The sequence below is a fragment of the Cyphomyrmex costatus genome, unplaced genomic scaffold (genome assembly GCF_001594065.2).
Source record: "Cyphomyrmex costatus isolate MS0001 unplaced genomic scaffold, Ccosl1.0 scaffold390, whole genome shotgun sequence".
Classification (NCBI taxonomy): domain Eukaryota; kingdom Metazoa; phylum Arthropoda; class Insecta; order Hymenoptera; family Formicidae; genus Cyphomyrmex; species Cyphomyrmex costatus.
The window spans coordinates 113,222-133,298 of NW_017278101.1; the positions used below are offsets into that span (position 1 = coordinate 113,222).

Below are 20,077 nucleotides of genomic sequence, written 5' to 3' on the forward strand. Positions count from 1 at the left end.
ATATATATAAAAAATGAGTTATATATTTTTTTTCTGAATATATCAATATTTTCTGAAAGAAAAGGAGAGAAAATATAGATTTTCGATCAGTAGAGAAAACTACTATAGACGAGCTTTATTTTCTTGCTGTTGATGTATCTATAAAAATCAAATGATTACTCCTTATAAGTCATGATACAAGAAAATATAATTTTTTTAAAATCTGGACAATAAAAATGTGGTATAAAGGCAATGAAAATTAATTTTCAAAACATTATTCTTGTATAAATATTTATTATTATTGATACATTTTATTGTCACTATAAAATGCGTATCTTTTGTACGTCTCTGAATAAAACTATCAGAAAATTGTTGTAAATTGAGCAAAAAAATCTTTTTTTAAGCAGCGCAATTTAACTTTGAAGATTCAACGTAGATTACTCAATACAGTAATAATACAGAGCAACGTGATAATATAAGATTATAGATTATATAATTGTCGTGTTAAGACACAAATTCCCGAAATAAATGCAGTCACGAGGCTGTAATATTGGTCAGTCACGACGCTCATTATCGTGTGGCGAGCGTCATAGCACGAAGTCGATTCCTGATTTATTTACGCACGTTAAACCCCGACTTGAGATGTAGTGCTTCACCGAATCTTTATCATTAATATATCTATATTACAATACGAAATAGTACGTTATGAGTGAAATATAATGAGCTATTATGTTATCTATTCTGTATATATATTTATTAAACATCGATAAATTAATAATGAAACTTTATGATGGCCTTTATAAATAACTCGTAATACGATAATTAATAATTACGTAATATGTATTGAATGTCAATTTAAAAAGAAACACGTTGATTAACGTAATCTTTTTGTTAAGACGGCGATGCATAAAGTAACATCGGAAATATACACAGAAAATGATCATATCTCTGAAAAGCTTGACAATGGCAGTAAGTTATGTTTAACGAATAATTGAACGATAAAAATAATGCTTGATACACGTCCTAACGTTCAACAATTGGTTTCAGATGCGGTGACTGAATTCATTTTTAAATGCCCATCTTATATGATTGAGGCAGAATCCACAGCCGAGACGCTAAATTATGACAGTGACGATGATCTAGATGTAAATAGAGACAAAGAAGGAGTAATTCTAATAGGTACATAATTAATTAACGTGTATTCTCGTGTGTATAAACATATTCAGTAAATTGTATTTACAGAGCATAGCGTATCTACAGAGCTCAATTTAGTCGGTTTACAAGTGTGGAGAGCCGCTCTCTTGTTAGCCGACTACATTCTGTCGCATCAGGACTTGTTTAGAAATCAAATAATTTTAGAATTAGGATCTGGAGTTGGTTTGACCAGCATCATAGCGAGTTACTTAGCTAAAGAAGTCATTTGCACCGGTAATGCAAATATTAATTGAAACCCGTTTGTTGAAAACTTTGGCCTTATTTGTCCAAATATTCCAGATATCAACATAGGTGATATATTAAATCTAATTGAACGGAATTTTCTGAGGAATTATGCATACGTTAGATCGGGTTATCATATCGAGGAAGTGAATTTTTTAAACTTAGAATGGCCAAAAAAGTTAGAGGAGAAATTGCAAAGTGCAAATATTGTACTGGCTGCGGACGGTAATAACTTAATAAGTGTATATTTCAACAATGTAAAATAGATATAAGAAATGTGTGATATAGTCATATTTTTTTATTTCTAGTGATATACGATGACAAAATCACGGATGGATTTGTCCGCACATTGATGAAACTTCTATACACAAAAAAGAAAAAAATAATTTACATCGCTCTCGAGAAAAGATATGTTTTCACTGTCGCTGATTTGGATACGACTGCTCCAATGTACGAAGAATTTTTACGTTGCGTCGAAAAGTACAAAATGAATTGGTCTGTAGATTACATTAATATAGATTTTCCGCGCTACTTCAAATATGATAGAGTCAAACATTTGGTTTTAATGAAGATACAGAACAATACAAAATCTGTTGCACATACATAACGAATAATTTTTGTTTTAATCAGATACGCAAATAATACATTACAATAACACGTAATATGTTATCGTAATTATCATAAAAATATTTGTCAATATTCTAAAGAGAGAGCTTGCCACATTAAAAACAAGATCTCTATAGACAATATATTTAACAAAATATAGTATCACAATTAATGTAAGTTGTAAAAAATAATTATATTTAAAAACAATATCATTTGATGAACATTTACATTTGTCAATACATACACAAAACAATAAAACAATAAGAATTTAGCACAATTTTTAAAAACGATTTAATGTAAGCTAGGAAATTTAGAGAAATCGATTTCTTTTAATCCTTAGATTATTTTACATAACGAATAAGAAACGATAATCTAAGGATTAATAAAAGGAAAAACATAGATATTTTCGGAGTGTGTGTGATAAAAATGACTATGTAATATATATTTCTCACGTCCACATATTTATTTCGTCATTTAATTCCCTATTTACAACCTACCATGGATAATATTATTGGACAGTGAATTGGAAGTCGCTCGAAGAGAACGATAATTCCATTGAACTTAAATGCTCCGACGGCATATCCTAAGATTAAAAAATTTTATTAGACTACCTACAATATAAAGAAGACAGTATGTATAAAGGAATGTAAGCGCTTCTTCGAACGACCACGGCAGTAGAAGTTGTATATGTTACACGCAAAGTCATAACATTTCTAATATGATATACTAGAGGTCTGAATCGCTTGCGAGAAAACGACGATCACTAAAGAACAAGTTGAATAATTAATCTCATTAATTTTACAATCGAATCGAGATGATTCCGCAAAATTTAGGAATAACGATGAATAATAATATTCAATATTTCTTAAGTTCGTCGACCGTCGCTCTACGAATTCAGGCCTGCGCTTAGTTTGGTAAAAGGCACTTTCACTCTACCGATCCATCTCGATGTAGAAAATGTAAAATATAATTTACAGCCTCACAGGTTTTTTTTATAATTTTTTTATGTACGTGTATGTCTGTGTGCATATATATTATGTACTATATACATAATTATTATATATACATATACTTATATATAAGTACATATTGTTATATATACATATATATATTGTGTACAATTATGTAATTATTATATACACAGTATCTAAAATATATAATAATTATATATATGCATACGCGCTTGAAATCTCAGAAATTGTAACCATTTAAACCGTAGCATTTTTTCACCACTCAGCATATTCCCGAAAATGATTAAATTCAGAACGATAAAAAGTTCATAAAGTTCAGCTACGAGATCAATTCGCTTGTGAAATATGCGCTTCGCTATATAAAAGAATAAATTGTTAGATGTCGAAAGACGTTCCAGGATTGCGAGTTACTTCGCAAGGAGACCGTAGAACTAGAAATTCGTTTCCACACTTTCATCATGCCAAAGTCATCTTCAGAAATTAATTTTTAAAGCTTGATATCATTTGTTCTCTGCTTTTCTATTATAATGTAAAATCACGCGTTAATTCTGGAATAGCTGCTTCTAAATCACTATGAATTTTACAAATCGATTATGCAGATATACCAGAACTTATTGGAATATTACGTAAAATAGAAGCTTTAAAAAAAGGTGAAATAATTAATAAAAACGCCACTGACTAGAAAAAAAATGAAGAATAAGCATGATAAAATTAGCATGTTTGTATCGTGTTTTATTGTTCGCGATCGATATCATCGACACAGAGGCGAGCAGAATAAAATCGTTCATTAATATCCTCTTTATGCTATTTATCTCTCTTTTCTCAATTTATAATTATTCTCATAATTTTTAAATTAAATCTCAAAAATCGATCTAATAGCTAAAACAATAATTATCCAGTTTATTTAATAATGTCAATTGCATAATTTATATTACTTGCAACAAATACTGTACAAAAAAGAAGATGCAATTTGCATTAAAAACGCGCAAAATCGATCTTACTACTATTGATAAGTAGCTACTGGAAGCTACCTCCGTTCGAGGACGGTTTCTGGCTAGCGGATGCGGCGATGCGGCTATTGTTGTTCGTCGCCAGTATCACGTCCAGGACTAATTTTCGCTGGTGGTATTCGATAGTACTAACATTCTCGCCGGCTTGTATCGAGCATCCGGCGCAGCGGGAACGCGTCGCGCTGCTACTTCTTGTCACTTGCACTACAGTTTGTACTTTTGCCGATAGATCGTTCGACCGCCTACTTGATGACGTACTTGTACCTTCTAATTGGACACAACGTTGGGCGCAATCTTGCTTACGATGCTCCGCGTCGGAGAGATCACCAGAGAATGATAGAAGAGTGGGATTCGTACCGACAACGGAATTCTGCATCGAACTATTGTGAATGACAGTCTTGCTCCTCGACAACGATAACGAATTCTACGCTTACGTACTGACGTTGTGCATATTGTTATGCATCGCGTTCTTGACGTTTTGCGAGTTGGGCGAGCCCAACGGCATGGAGGCAGTTGTCGTTTTTCGCCTGGCATTCGACGACGTGCTCGAGGAACCGTCATTGCCGAAATTGAGCTTAACACCACTCGTCAAACCGGCGGCTTTAGATCCGTCATGCATTTGTGTATGTGCACTTGTAGTCTTCCAATGCTCCACTTGAGCCTCGTGTGATTTTTGCAGTACTTTACGTACGTCCCCGTCCTCACCGCCTTCCTTCATGATTTCTTGCAACTTTTGTATAGTCTGATATAATATCACCGGACTGATTAGCCCAAAATCAAACAGACTGCACATATGCAATACGAAGTTGCGATAGAGGTTCTTCATGAGCAACTCCTTCCCCTTATTCTCTAAGAACATTTGGCAAGCTAGTGGTATCTGGCAGTCTCCCACATATCCATGCTTCATCACATGCAGGTTCCACATTTTCATTAACTCTTTTTCGCCCTCGTTCACATCCGTAAAGTCATCGATCATCATCATTGTCTTTGTTTGCAGCCACTTAGGATCATTCTCACCCTCGGAATCGATATCCATCTCTTTGGGGTATATAGGCAGGCAGGTCACAGTATGATGATACAGTCTAAGAGAACATGTCCAGTTATAATGTGTAAATGCAAAAGATTATTTATACTACTTATCGTGACTTATACCATGACGCTTACCTATTGTGGCCGGTGATATAAGGCCTCTGACTTTCAAACTCATTCTCGTCAAGTTCCAGAAACTCGGACAGACTTGGTTTTGTTCTTTTCGGACGGCACACCAGGATATTCGTTACGCTTGTACGTCTGGTTGGTCCTGTCCTTGAAAAAGGTATACTAGACGGTTGTGAAATTAATTCATGAGGACTACCTGCATACGAACCATCATAGCATTCGTTTATTGCTACATCAATTCGGGCACCTTGTGGAATTGGCTGGAAGAAAAAAACATTTACACTCAATTAGCATCATAGCATGAAGAGGATGTCTTTTTATTTTATCCGATCAAATCAATTGCTTGTTTCTTTTTAAACGCGTTGTTATATATCAATAACATCAATAAAAAGTATTGTGGCTGCAAAATCTTTTAGGAATATCAATATTATTTATATCCATGAGATTTCCTTTAAAAAACATAGAATCCAAATATATATATATATATATATATAAATATATAAAAGTTTTGTAGATTGTTTAGAAGTTGCGACTATATTATCTAAGAAACATTTATAAATATTTATTAAAGTATCTGATAAAGTAGAACGAAAAATCATTTCCTGAAAATATTCAAAAATATATGTACAATACTTTTCATTGTGTGTGTGTGTGTGTGTGTGTGTGTGTGTGCGCGCGCGTGTGTGATATATCTCTCCTTTATTTCAAAAGTGATACAATTCAAAAAACGTAATTTTCAAGTTGTTATTACGAATGAGTTAAATTAACATTGCTCAAAAGTAAACTAATTTAACTTCATAAAAAAATATCAAAATTAAAAAGAAGGTTAAAAAGTTATAAAACAAAAATGATAAAAATGTCATTTGATTATGTTAATATATTTTTTTTTACTGCACGAGGTATTATTATTTGATTAATCAATAAATTCCTATCAAGCTAAAAAATAGCTTTTCCCCATTTCTGTACATTTAATTTTCCTTTAAATTGAATTATTTTTTAAGTAAAAAAGCAATTTTATGTAAATTGTGTGCGTAAATGTATAAAATTGTACTACATATAAATAATGTAAAAATGTGATGCACACTTACCACGTATGTGAATGTGAATCGTGAATGACACAATTTCAAGTGCTTTAGAAGCGAGTACAGTTTGCCGCAATCCAACGAACACCAGGGGCAGTGTAGGTCTTCGCAGGCCTCCGTTTGCTGCCGGCTGTTATTGTTGTACAAAAATTGATAGACTATCTGCTGTGTTCCGTTAGCATTAGCGTCCACTTTCTCGTTGGAGATGCTTATTCTCGACGAGGGCGTTAACGGACTAGGCGTTGGCAGTGTCGCGTTATTATTATTATTATTATTTGTGCTATTGTTATTGTGATTTACGGAAGAGGAACGTTCAAAACCAGCTGAAAAAAACGTTAAAGCGACATTTGTGTGTGACTGAGTACATATATTGCAGTAGTTTCGTTCGTAAAATAACTATGAGAGCTAACCATTGGCCGATCGATTCTCTTTATTGTCACCATTCGGTATCTGAGGTATCGGCATCGGTCTATCCACCAGACCGTTGCTCGGTTCCGTCGTCCAACTGAGCCGAAACTTTAACGTCGGTCCTTGCCTGAACATGTCGAACGGTTCGCAGTCTTTGATGTCGGCCACAGTTTCCCAAGAGCTGTGTTTCTTAGGACTGGACCTAACATTGGTCTGTACTTCCTGTAAACCTAACTCATACTCGCCGTCCGTCAACAGGCATCGATTGTGCTTATCGTACACCGTAAGCTCCGAACCATACTGTTTTACTTCTTCGCCATTGACCTTTATCATACCCGTTGCCGATTTACGACGCTTTTGAGCTGGTTCTGCAAGACACGGCTTGTAATATTCTGCGAGTTAATTGCGCTAACTCTCACTCTTACCTTCTAAATCACAGTTAGTTATAAGGCAGCCATTGTTAGACATGCAGTAAACCCTGAGTAAAAGCATATAAGTCTTTGCTATGTGACCATTATTTAAACAGAAAGATTCATTGGGTATGGAAATCGTGGGTGCCTTCGGTGGAGGTTGACTCTCGGAAGGATTGATTGGGACCTCGCTCGTACCGACTGAAACCTAAACAAATGCCACATCTTAATCGAGCATCAATCCAATGAAAAACTTGACTAGATCAGTAAATTTTAATCTATAAATTTTTAATCCGATAGATACTTACTTGCATGATAGGTGAACTAACGTCTTTTCTTTTCTTGTGACAAATTTTTAACAACAATGTTTCCACTTTGACGGGATCCTGCGATACTTCGGCTACAATTGTACATCACAATCTTAAGTCAGAGTTTTCTAGATATATAAAAAAAAAAGTTGCATAATCAAAATTTACCTCTTTTGTCATAAAATCCTAAAAATGTAAGAGTCATGTATCCGCGAACACCGAGATTCTGTTCATGCTTCTTTTTTGCTATTAATTTATCCAGAATCGTATCGACCTTAAACCCTCGCCGTGATTTGTGACTTCTGGACATACGTTGCCGCATATATGTTAAATTTCTATATAGAAATATTGGCTAAAAAGAAACGTTAAATTTTAATGTACATCCATCGCCCAGGGAAAATTAGTAGTGCTCCTCAAATAATTTAAATTTTTATAATATAACTTATATTTATATTTTATACCTACCATGCTACAAAAATTTTACAGAAATTTTGAAAAGCATATAAAAGTATAAAATTAAGATTGAAGCAATATAATCAACCCAAAGGAACATTTATTAACTTACCTTTATTAAATGCTTCATATCGTTACGATTATTTACATTCGTATATATGGATACGTTTTTTTATAAACTTTTAATACACCATATTTTTTAAATTATACACATGTATAACAAACCAACAAATAAAATATAATTAACGCTTTGAGGGCAATGCAAATCAAAATCATAAGCAAACCGAGGATAAAAAGAAAATATTATTTACTCACTGAAATTTGATTTCTTGTGCGAAGGAACCGGTAAATCTGCGTTGGTTCTGAAAAAATGAAATATATAAGTCACATATTGAAAAATTAAATTAATAAGATGTTAAATCAATATTTATTAACCAGTAAGTTAAAATAATAATTACGTAATATGTAAAATTACAGTCTAGTGGAGACAATTTATTATCATTATGATAAAAAATTCTAGCAACTAAAACTATTCTCTCCTTTTTTGTCATTTTTGTTCACTAATTTTTACATTAACATGCACTATTTTTATATATGTATAAAAATAGCTTTTGTAATATAAATTAATTTAAAAAACATGTTATTTACAAATAAATTTTTTAATTTATTATACGTTTGAATTTTGATATATTAAATATTAGAATAACTTAAATAACAAACAAAAAGGAAAATTGTTACATAATTGACAAGTATGATTATAAACATAAATCATAAAAAATAATTAAAATTATAAAATAATTTACTCATATCAAAATAAATAATGAAAAGGCTCTATATGTATAAAACAATACAAATATAAGAAGGGTAAAGAGCCAAGTAAATCAACAAAATAATTCAATTATTTAAAATTTAAACAACGCTTTAATCATATCAAATTAATAATATCTACTTTCTTAATTTTGCAAAAAATAATCGTGCTATGTAACTTAACAGTTTCACATTTGCTTTTCCTAGAAATTAAATCTTATTCATGTGTGTTAATACGGAATAAACTCCCTAGGTGGCCTTAAGAGCGATCCACTTTCTCGCGTTTAAAATACATCTTGTAGGATTTAAAAGCAGTTCCGACCAATGCAACAAACGATCCTTCAATCAGGTATCAAAATGGGAGATGATGAATGGGTTCACTCAAATTTGTTTGAGACGCCTGCACCCTACTTGTTACGACGAAAGCAGGTTAAACCCCTCTGATCCCACATTTTTTTCATCTTCATGAAACCTAACAGTTCGAAACTCGGGGAATTTCTTACATCGTTCGTAAAAGCTAAGGAACGTTTAGGTTTACGTATGTATGTATTTTATTTAGGATAAAATCAGACTTCTAGCTTTGCAAAGGCTGTTCCCGTTGCGATTTAGCTCAGTTGAGCTGCTGATTTTGAGTTCTTCAAATTGGATACTCGAATTCACCGAAGTTTTGGAAGATTTATTGATTCAACTGATTTTGATTAAGCCATGACCTGCCTAAACAAGTCGAAAATTAAAGGGAAAAAAACTGAAACGTGTGTAAAATAAATTGAAAAAAGCAAACGAGCAGTCTGCACATCTTTATTCGTCAAATCCCGTCTTTATTATTCCGACCGATTCTAACAAGATATTTAATTCGTGTCGAGCAGTCTGAATTAATCTGCTTCTCCGTGTAAACCGTGTAAAAAAAAAAAAGCAGTGTTTCATTCTTTTTTCTTCACATACATTTTCCGCTGGCATTTAAGGATGTACCTTCGAAATACTTTGGAGGAGGAAATCGCGACGTCGGGAATCGCTCGGGGTCTGTTTCGCAATAGGAAGCGAGGCACGGATGACAGGTGTCCGCGCGTTTGGAAACGGTGGAGAGTGCGGAAAAGAGAGAAAACCGACGCTCGCCACGGCGGGCGCTCCAGTTGACTCGTCGCGGATAGGGTTAGGTCCGGTCGTCGCGACGGCGACAGCGGCAACGAGATAACGGCGGCGGAGGGGAAGAGGGGCGTCGCGCGCCCTCCGCGACAGGGGTCGTCTGAGGAGGTATCGATGTAGGGGGTGACCGGCAAAAGAAGTCGTGGAGCTTTTATCGCGATGAAACGACGCGCGTCACCACCGATAGGCGGCAAAGAGCCAAAGATAGGTAAGGGCCACACGGGGCGAAAGACCGAGAGAGAGAGAGATGTGTTTTTTTTTTCTCTTACTTTCAAAGGCCTGCAGAAAGAGCTCGTGGTCGGCCTGAATCTGGTCCATCCGAGGTCCCTTCTGCCCATCGAGATCCTTATCCCGTTTCTTCGGCGGCATTTTCGCGCGGTCCTCCGTGCACGACAAGCTTCCCCCCGCGGTAACTTCAACTTCTCTCCACTTCTCTCTCTTAGTCGCGCGAAAGTTGCGACGCGACAACGACAACACCCGCCCCGCGCGAAAACTGCGGCGCTCCGGCGGCCTCCACGGCGATTGGCGCGTCCTCTCGCGGCGCGCCATGTATCTCGTGGACGCATCATCGTGAAGTTGGTGGCGCTGAGATGGACGGACGTTGCGCGCGGGATACGAGAAAGCTCGCGATTAATCGCTAGTGGGTATCGATAATAAGTCTGTTCGCGTTGCTTGTACTTTATGCACTTACAATAACATTAGGTCTGTTCGCGTTGCTTGCACTTTATGCACTTACAATAACATTAGGTCTGTTCGCGTTGCTTGCACTTTTTGCACTTACCATCTTCGCTTTCTTTCTTTTTAAAGCCGAATATACATCTATCTCACTTTAAGTGCAAAATTATTTGGGGATTTCATGCAACGCGAACAGATCTATTCTCGCTCTTTTTCAACATGCCTAATCAGAGCAAAGCAGTCACCGATTGTTTTGTTCCGATTGGTTGAGAAATAATCCGCAATCGTCAATCACAATCGCGCAATCGCTAGTGTGATTACGGCTTAAGGCTGGAGTCCCATGATACGGAAATTACACCGGAACGGAACAGTGAGACCAATCACAATCGCCGAAAGGAAAGTAGAGTAATGATTGCAGAGATCTGATTGGTCTCACTGTTCCGTTCCGGTATAATTTCCGTATCATGGGACAGCACCCTGATTGTACCAACGTCATTTCGATTTTGAGCGAAACTTAGACTGCTTCGTCTCTCTTTCGACTTTAATACGAGATAGATAGAGTTTTAAGTTTTAAGTCTCGCTTAAAATCAAGTAATATTGGTGCAACCAGGCCTAAAAATAACGTTTATTTCATTTTAAGTTTATTTTGGGAGAAACATTTTATTAAGGCACTAGAGATGTAGGTATTCCTATCCGCCATTTTGGATCCACTTGACAGATAGGTTATATTACGATTAGTACGTGGTGACAATAGGTCTGTTCGCGTTGCATGAAATCCCCAAATAATTTTGCACTTAAAGTGAGATAGATGTATATTCGGCTTTAAAAAGAAAGAAAGCGAAGATGGTAAGTGCAAAAAGTGCAAGCAACGCGAACAGACCTAATGTAAATGTATCAAAAATTAAAATAAATTGCCGTTGAGAGCCAACACAGGATGAAGGTGTGTAGTAAAATTTATTTACATATAATTTAGTTACATATAATTGCAAATTGCATACGTTTCGACCTTAATCCAGGTCCTTTTCAATGCATGAATTTTTCACCTCTAGTGCCTTAATTTTATACATCGCGAACAAACCAATTAATTCTTTAGAAAAAATCGGCTAGCTAGCAGTTTCTTTTTAATTGATCAAGAAATACCAACGCAATCTCCAATTGCTAGTGTGATACGGCCATAAGGTGTAGTTTTGCGCTTATTTAATTGCTATAGCCAATCATTTTAATCTGCATTTTTCGCCAAATTTTATTTCAATACACCTGCTATGACAATAACTTAAGGGCGGTCGAGTTGCCACTACAAATGCTTTGAAGCGTTTCTTGATTGGTCAATTTGTAAAATTCTTTCTTTTGATTGGTCAATCAAACGCAGTTGCTGCTGCAGCGTGCTGCGCATGAAAAAGCACCTTTAGTTGCACGCATAATGAATAATTAATACTCTATTTGTAATTACTTACTATAACTAAATAAATAAAGAAAAAAACAGTCCTTTTTTTCTTCTTAATTTTATTTACTATAACTTATTATTTGTTTATTTTACTTTATTTGTATTAGAACTTGATCATATTTTTTGTAATACTTCAAATCATATGACAAGCGCGCGAGTTGTATATGTTGTTTTAAAATGGCGGAAAATAAAGTCAGCGCGTTGCTATGCGAGCACACCCTTGTCTTCTTTCATCATAGCAGTACTTTTATCATGGCGAATTCACATGTGTTGTTCAGGGTTGTATTGTTATCAGTGCTATCAGTCTTTTCTTTTATGCAGGATTGAGCCAACATGTCCGCGTTCGGAGTAATCGTGTAAACGTAGAGAGGACCACTTCGCGCGTATTTGATTTTTGAGAGGGCAAAATTGTACGATTATATATTTCGGATCGATACAAATCGTACCCCAAACGAAAGTTCCTTGAATCTTGGAAAGTGATAGCAAACGTGTGTTGTGAGTTAGAATGACCGAGGAAGCGCAACAATCCGAAAGTGCTGCGCAAAACGACAGCTGTTCTGTTCAGAACGACTCGCAGAACAATTCGTCAGATGTTGGAAAAGCCAAAGATAACAAGAAAGAAAAATGTCGGCCCATAACGAAGGTTTGTCTGGATCAATATAATAAATGTGAACTGTTTACTCCACAATCTTTTATTGGCTCTTCCGATGGTTTTGAACCAACTGTACGAAACATGACATAGGTTATGCTAAATAATAACAAGGAATAGAACCGGCTGGATGTTATTGATTTAAATGAAATTAAAAAATTATTGTATATGTACTCTATAAGTATCCTTTGAACCAAGATCTAACTTCTTTATATAAGACTTCCTAATCTAATTCTTTAATTAACACATGTATCCATTGATGTTTGCAAGCAGGAGCCAGGGGATGTTTGCACTCTTCCTAAATTTGAGCAAGCCAGACACAAATTATGAAAATCATTTTTACAATGAAACTTTAGGCTTAACATCCCATTCAATGTTCACACGTCATTTGTAAAAATTTTTTGCAGAAGATCTGTAAAGGCTGGCTTTAATATAAATATTTTAACTTAAATAATCTTTTGTATGAAAATATAAATTTTTGCTCTTTCTGACTGAAATCCTAGATACATTTATGTGTCCTAGATTGCCACTTTTCCAGGTTTGGTCAAACTCTAATTTTTTGAATAAAGTATTAACTGAAATTCTCTTTAATTTTGAAAAAGGTATATCCAGCAACAGATTTGATCTTGTTTATCTTTTATTTCTTTAAAGACAACAATTATGTTAAATATTTCTATTTTTTCATTTTTGTTTGAAAATTGACCTTTGATAGAAAATTAGTCAGGAAATTACAACCAAGCAGATATATTACTATAAAAAGTTATATACATGAGATAATTATTACTATCAGGTATATTGTTAATGATATTATACATGGCCTGAACAAACACTCATGCAACACAAAAGATATCAAAAGGATTTAAATTAAAAAATTTTAATTATTAATAAATTGTAGAACAACTAATAAGATAATTAATAATCGTGACTTTTAATTGGAATATAAATAATACTCTAGATGATCATTTATACAAAAAATTTAAATAGATTATTCCATATTGCTACATTATTCATATACGAGTAACACTTAGTTTCATAAAAAGCTCAGGAAATTAAATATGCATATGTTACTTACTTTAAACAAATGTTATTGTATAAACAAATGTTTTTATATTGCATTTCAATCCAGAATTATCTTCTATGTTTTAAACAAATATTTTTTAATATAGCAAAATAAATAATATATTGTTGACTGTTACTATATATATGTACATAGTAATTATTATATAAATTATATTATTGATGAGTATTAGGTGGTGATCAGAAGACTACCTCCAACAATGACTCAGGATCAATTCTTAGAGCAAGTTTCACCATTGCCGGAACATGAATATTTGTACTTTGTGAAGGCAGACATGTCCCTTGGCCAGTTCTCATTTTCTCGTGCTTATATTAATTTTGTGGAGCAACAAGACATCTTCATGTTTCGGGAGAAGTTTGACAACTATGTCTTCTTAGATTCGAAAGGGGTGGAATATCCCGCAGTAGTAGAATTTGCACCCTTTCAAAGATTACCAAAGAAACGAGTGGGCAAAAAAAAGGATATCAAATGCGGTACCATCGAAAGTGATTCGTATTATATAAGCTTCTTAGAGAATTTAAAGAATCAAGAAATTGATTCGAGTGTAACTCAATCAAAAACCGAGTATTCTTATCAACCACCAGACAGTGAGTATTTTTCGTTTTATACATATTTCTTGTTCAAGTAAAGAAATGTATATACATTATATACATACATATATAAGGAATAAATAGTTTAAAACACATGAATAAGTAGGATATACGTTAAAAAATTAATTTATTTCAACACGAACATTGAGTTGAAACGAGACTTTCAACTTACAATTATATATTTATATAGTTCCATATTTACCTACATTTAGTTTAACTCGATGGTAAAATACTTCATGTGTGTGTTAATATAAATTTAGTTTTTAAATGTGAATACATCTTATTCACTCATTTTGTATTTATTTATATTTTTATATTATTTTGTAAATACGTGCAATTACTCTTTATTGTGTATATGCATATAAATGAAACGTGTTTTAAAATTATAATGATTGCATTATACACAGATACAGTGAAGAAGATTACTACAACCCCACTGCTCGAGTTCTTAAAACTTCGTAAGCAAGAGAGACAACGTCTTAGGGATGAGAAGCGTGAGGAACGACGACGCAAAGATCCAGACAGACGGAGAACCAAAGATGAGCCTATTATCCCCAAGGTAGAATAATCAAATTGATACATCAAATGGCAACAAATACAGTATGGAATAATATAATTATTATTTTACTTGTATAATTAATTATTCAATTTAATCAAGACAGTTTTATACTGCACTCTTCATTCTGTATTTGTTGATACCATATATTTTTATCTGCAGCATATGCATAACATGGAAGACGAACAATCACCCAACTCTCCTACACCTCATCCTACAAATGTCAAATTTGAAGACATGTTTTTTCAATACTTTATCGAAAACGCAAGTACATATAAATACGAGAAATATAGGGAAGAAATTTTTCTCAATAGATTTCTATACAAACGAACGCAAGAAAAATTGTGTAATACTCATGAAAGATTTTACGAGCACATTAGAAAGACAAAGCCAATTAGAAGCATGTTTGATGTCAAGAAACAATATTTAACTGGCAGTAATCAAGTTAATCGCAAAACTTATTTATGTTTCCACAAAGGCGATCATGTAAGAAAAAGTTCTTCGTTGACAAAAAAGAAAGAACTCGTTTTATTTTTTTTCTCCGTTTAAATTATCTTTAATATCTTAGAATATATATGAGATTCTTTTCATTTATACTAGTAGCCGCGATTTTCTTCCTGATTTTGATCTACAAAAAAGCTGTGGTATAATATTTACGCCGAAAGAATCGGATACTACTTCAAAGTGGCATGTAAAAAGAATGGGCTCAGGAATTTACTTTATGAATTGATCCACTGCTATATCGTGAGATATGCAGAAAAATCGGTGCTGACATTTGACGAGCTGGTTTGGTGATGGTTCTCGAGAAAGGAACGTTTATTGCATATTTGTCGCAATTAACTTTATATTAACGATTTTTTCGAAACTTTATATAATTCCATACATTGTTAATTTGTAATTGTTTTTATTTGTACCTAATTTTTAAAAAGAATTTTTAAAAATGTCTTATTTATATATTTGATAATTGTGTGTTCTATATTTATAAGATAAACTTGCAAACTCTATGAAGAAATGTAATATGTAAAACGACAAAAACTGTAAAATTATAAGAGGCCAATAAGTATATTGAAAGTGATCAGCACCAGATAAATATTGAGGCTTAATTTTCGGGTGAATGCTGACTGTCTCTTCTTTGCTTTGTGTTTTAGGACAAGTCGTTTAGCAAACGGCGACATAAAAATTAAATCAAAATGTTTACCTGATACATTTAAATAACAGCATAGAAAAGTAATAGAATATATGTACAGTTTTTAATTTTTTTATAGGTTTTAAGAAATCCAGACTTAGATAAAGAATCGAGCAAAGATGATAAAGAGAATAAAGAAGAAAGAGATAAACTCTCACCGAAGGAAATGAAAAATAAAAATAAAAGAGACGAGAAAGTAAGAGAGAAATCAATGCGAGATCGAGAAATGAAACCTATCATTAAAGGATATAGAGAGCGAGTTGACGATAGGAATAAAGAAAGAGAAATCAAGCAACGGCGATACGATGAGAAAAAGCCGTATGGTAGACGCGACGAAAGAGAAGATAGAAGGACCGAGTTTCGAGACGATAGAAGGTATGAGATGAAGGAAGACTTTAGGGAATCCAGAGACAGAAAGGTAGAAGAAAGACGCGGAAAAAGTTACGAGAAGATGAGACAAGAAAAGAAAAAGTTGGCGGAAACAAAAAAACAGATTGCCGATGCAAACGGGGATGATACAATTTCCAAGAAAGCGAAGGAGGAGCATGATACTGTACAAGAGAAGGAAAATGGAAACAGCAAAGAATCTGTATATAATGGAGATGATTTAAAGCAGCACTCTAACGACAACGAATGTGAACAACGTAATACTACTGAGGACAGGATAACGATAGACACGATACACAATTGCCAGGACAGTATGGAAAAAGGAAACGGTTCGGTCAATGCAGGTGAAAAAAATTTATTCATATAATTATCATAAAAGAGAATTTACTTCTTCCCTCATTTTTCTTAGCATTATTGATTCCAACATCTTCAGGAACTTAATAACGTCTTTTTATACAAAGCTAGATAGGAGCTACTCTCGTCATAAAATAGGTATATATTTTGACGAATATCTAAGTAATTGGTAACACAATAGGGTCGATTTGTCCGTTAAATAAACGAGGGAGAATCTCTGTGACGAATATTTTTGTAAGAAATATAGCATGATATAACATACGTATTTGTACAGATGTTAACGATGAGGATGATTCTGAAAATAAGGAATCGAAAGTTGTAAAGAGGCGTAATTCTCTCGAAAGTGGCGGTGAAGGCGGTGCAGGTGATGGTAACTGTTTACGGCGTCACAAATCATTAGACGGAGGAGATCAAAGTAATCTCCAGAAGAATGATAACGAGGAAAAAGAGAAGGATAAGAAAGACCCACGAATGGAACGTAGGATACGAAATAAGGTAAATACTACTTTGATGACACTATTTTCTGTACTGAATCTTTTTTCCTCAATATGAAAGTATTGCAGCCTGTCAGTTTTAATTTTTTTATTTTGTTATTTTTTTATTGTAATTTTTAATACTTTCTCAAACATGGAATTCCGTATCCATTTTTAAATTATTTCTTTGATGATCCTCTTAAATTCCTTTATTTATATTTTTTCTATCATATATTGTTTACGAAACAATCATTTCCTAGATAGAAAACTGATGTTACTTGTCATTTTGATGTTATAAAATGGCAGTTAATGTCAAAATAATAATGTCAACTTGCTATCTGAGTTAAGAGTGTTTACTCATAAAGTTAATACATATGTATATTTTTTCATGCATATTAATACACTTATTTGTGAAAAAAATCTTTATTGACTATTCAATTGATTGTAGGATCGCCCGGCAATGGAGATTTATAGACCTGGCATGGGCAAGTTTAGTAAGCAACGGCTGGAACGGGAGAAATCAAACGATGAACGGGCATCATTATCGCAGAGTCCCACACCAAATCCTAGTGTCTCTTCTGCGACAGGCAAGCCTGGAAAAGTTGGTGCCACTGAAGTACGCTCGATGACATTCAAACGCAGCGTCACTCGCGACGCAGCGTAACGGATTCTCATTTTCAGGTCTTATCACTTGGACATACTCCATCAACAAACTCACAGATGACAGATTGACTTCTGCGCGCAGCAGATTTAAACGCCATGTATAATTTTCCTCGGTGTGCTGATAAAACATATCGCTATCTTTGCCGTGTGTTAAAGTGTTAGTTCTAATAAACATTTCACGCACAGTCTGATTATATCATACATTTCGCAAGTATCCTTTTTTAGGCGTAATTTTATTACTGTAATATTAAAGAATTAATAAATAAGTTTAATGTACTTTTTGTTATAAATATATATTCAGAACATTTTTATAACGATTTCAACCTATCAGCAATTGGATACACCAGAATAAAGAGTGCAGCCTCCATTCCTTCCTAGATGTACACATCCTAGGCTATCTTCAGATTTGGTGTACTCACGAATGTTAAAAAAAATAATCCTAAGGGGCACTCACATTTTGCTGCACGGCAAGCGTTTCCGCATCCAATGTATAAAAGCCCGGATCTAAAATAGGTTTTTAAACCTTATAAGCCATAAGGAATGAACGAATCATAGTCGATTATTCTCCTCGAATTTGACTGTAATTGGTCAATTTTTTACGGCTTAAAGCCCGATCTATAATTACGTAAACGTAGTTGTAAGAATTGACTAATCGCAGTTTAATACGAGGAGAATATTCGACTGTCATTGGTCAATTCAATTCTTATAACTAAAACTACGTTTATGCAATTGTAGATGGGCTTAAAACCTATTCTACAGACCGTAAACCACAAAAATTGACCAATCGTAATCGATTATTCTCCTCGTATTCGATTATGAGTGGTCAATTTTTATGGCTTACGATCATTGGTCTAGTTTCCACCGAAGCATTAATTCGCACCTAATGCGGCGTAGAACCAAATTTAACTCGATGGAAATACGTTTTGACTCTGCTCATTTCACTTCCACTTCGATCCACAACTTCTACCAGAGTGGCAGCGAATTGACATTAAATTTTAGTCGGTGGAAACGACTGAAATAGATTAAAAGTAAATATCGCCAATCTTTCCATTATTCGTTAAAAGGTTAAAAGTATAAGCCGTTCAAAAATGAATAATAAGCGTGATATTTGGTCATACAATGAAACTTTAACATTAATTCACTTAAATTATATTTCCAATGGAAACAGTACACCAAGTTTGATCTATACCGTAGTGGAACCGAATTGAGGGTTTCGGTGGAAACTAGGTCATTGTAGAATAGGCTTAAGGCTTAAAGTAGGTGCAGCCGATTCGAGGTCATTCTCTCGTTGAACAGAGTACTTCATTTCGATAAATACATGCAAATAACAAGTTGACGAAACTTGGGACGCCTGATTATAACAGATGGCCGCACACGCGTCTCTTGTCCAAATGTTTTTGATAAATTTATTGTCATAAAAATGCGCTCAATTGGAATTTCCATATTTTTACTAATTCTCTATTAGTAATTCTCTATATTCAATTTTTATTATAAATGTTTTTTGCAATGAATATTTATAACGGTGAATGCAATAAAATAATCTATTCAACTGATCTATTCAAACTGATCAGAAATTAGGGATTGATCAGAAACTAGTTTTTGACGGTACTTGCCATTTTTTTATGTAAACTACATGTTGATTAGATTAGCTACACATTTCTGGATACAAGAACTTGGACAGAGTTCTAGCTTCGTGAATGGGCGTGGACACAGGACTTAAAGCCCAAACACATGAATGCGTTCGACAGACTCAACTGTTGCAAAACGGATCGTGAGCGCTCGTTGCTATTGGATGATCTAAAAGAATACACCAATAACAATGAACACTCACAGATCTGCTCCGCAACAGTTGAGTTTGCTGAACGCGATCGAATATGCACCCCCACCGGGACTACCGAGAGACTCCCGGCGGGAGTCCCCTCATTCATAATATAGTATGTAAACTGTTAGTGACAGTGAGAGGATAAAGATGCGTATTGGATAAGATTACGGATGTTATGTATAGCTTATCAGCATATTATAACTACTGAATTCTTTGAAGTATATATAAAATACGTGGCTTTCATAAAATCACGATAACTCATATGAATGTATTCTATATATCTCAACGTAAAACTTTCTCGCTAAAAGTGCTATCTAAGGAAATAATTTAAAAAAAAAAAGCATTAGTTTAATTATTTAGAGACAATTTTCATATTTTAATGTAAAATTTGTGGCCATTGGCAATAAATGCTCGCGATTCTTTTATTG

The 20,077-nt window shown here is 34.1% G+C and overlaps 3 protein-coding genes across 5 annotated transcripts in view; 2 read left to right on the forward strand and 1 right to left on the reverse strand.

Annotated features, from left to right (window-relative positions):
* LOC108776845 (methyltransferase-like protein 22) overlaps window positions 1-2,047 on the forward strand; it is a 2,961-nt gene extending 914 nt beyond the window's left edge. Inside the window, exons 1-6 of one of the 2 annotated variants that reach the window (XM_018543576.1) lie at window positions 419-677; window positions 876-948; window positions 1,027-1,158; window positions 1,222-1,407; window positions 1,474-1,641; window positions 1,725-2,047. In XM_018543576.1, coding sequence (XP_018399078.1) covers window positions 882-948; window positions 1,027-1,158; window positions 1,222-1,407; window positions 1,474-1,641; window positions 1,725-2,023 — 852 coding nt within the window. In that variant the 5' untranslated portion in view covers window positions 419-677; window positions 876-881 and the 3' untranslated portion in view covers window positions 2,024-2,047. Of the gene's footprint in view, window positions 1-418; window positions 678-875; window positions 949-1,026; window positions 1,159-1,221; window positions 1,408-1,473; window positions 1,642-1,724 lie in introns of those variants that run through there. The other variant, XM_018543575.1, reaches the window with a different exon arrangement.
* Window positions 2,048-4,055: 2,008 nt separating this feature from the next.
* Su(z)12 (Polycomb protein Su(z)12) lies at window positions 4,056-10,220 on the reverse strand. Its single transcript, XM_018543562.1, has 10 exons — window positions 10,042-10,220; window positions 8,138-8,184; window positions 7,538-7,721; window positions 7,370-7,461; window positions 7,077-7,269; window positions 6,654-7,019; window positions 6,250-6,566; window positions 5,168-5,421; window positions 4,438-5,085; window positions 4,056-4,373 (listed from the first exon to the last, which is right to left on the reverse strand). Exons 1-10 carry the CDS (start codon window positions 10,139-10,141, stop codon window positions 4,271-4,273), a joined length of 2,304 nt encoding a protein of 767 aa, XP_018399064.1. The 5' UTR covers window positions 10,142-10,220; the 3' UTR covers window positions 4,056-4,270.
* A 1,994-nt stretch (window positions 10,221-12,214) lies between these two features.
* On the forward strand, window positions 12,215-18,049 carry Upf3 (UPF3 regulator of nonsense mediated mRNA decay). Of its 2 annotated transcripts, XM_018543551.1 has the most exons (7): window positions 12,215-12,534; window positions 13,791-14,205; window positions 14,616-14,767; window positions 16,030-16,681; window positions 16,966-17,186; window positions 17,613-17,780; window positions 17,846-18,049. In XM_018543551.1, the coding sequence occupies exons 1-7, from the start codon at window positions 12,397-12,399 to the stop codon at window positions 17,894-17,896; spliced, it is 1,797 nt and encodes a 598-aa protein (XP_018399053.1). In that variant the 5' UTR covers window positions 12,215-12,396; the 3' UTR covers window positions 17,897-18,049. The 2 variants fall into 2 exon arrangements, with proteins under 2 accessions (XP_018399053.1, XP_018399054.1); XM_018543552.1 differs by having other exon boundaries at window positions 17,613-18,049.
* The last annotated feature ends 2,028 nt before the right edge of the window (window positions 18,050-20,077 follow it).

Bases quoted from the DNA above. Each gene is read 5' to 3' on its own strand.
- Upf3 (XM_018543551.1), top strand. From the start codon at position 12,397: ATGACCGAGGAAGCGCAACAATCCGAAAGTGCTGCGCAAAACGACAGC. The intron at 17,187-17,612 runs GTAAATACTACT...AATTGATTGTAG, and splicing joins AACGTAGGATACGAAATAAG to GATCGCCCGGCAATGGAGAT. The intron at 17,781-17,845 runs GTACGCTCGATG...TCTCATTTTCAG, and splicing joins GAAAAGTTGGTGCCACTGAA to GTCTTATCACTTGGACATAC.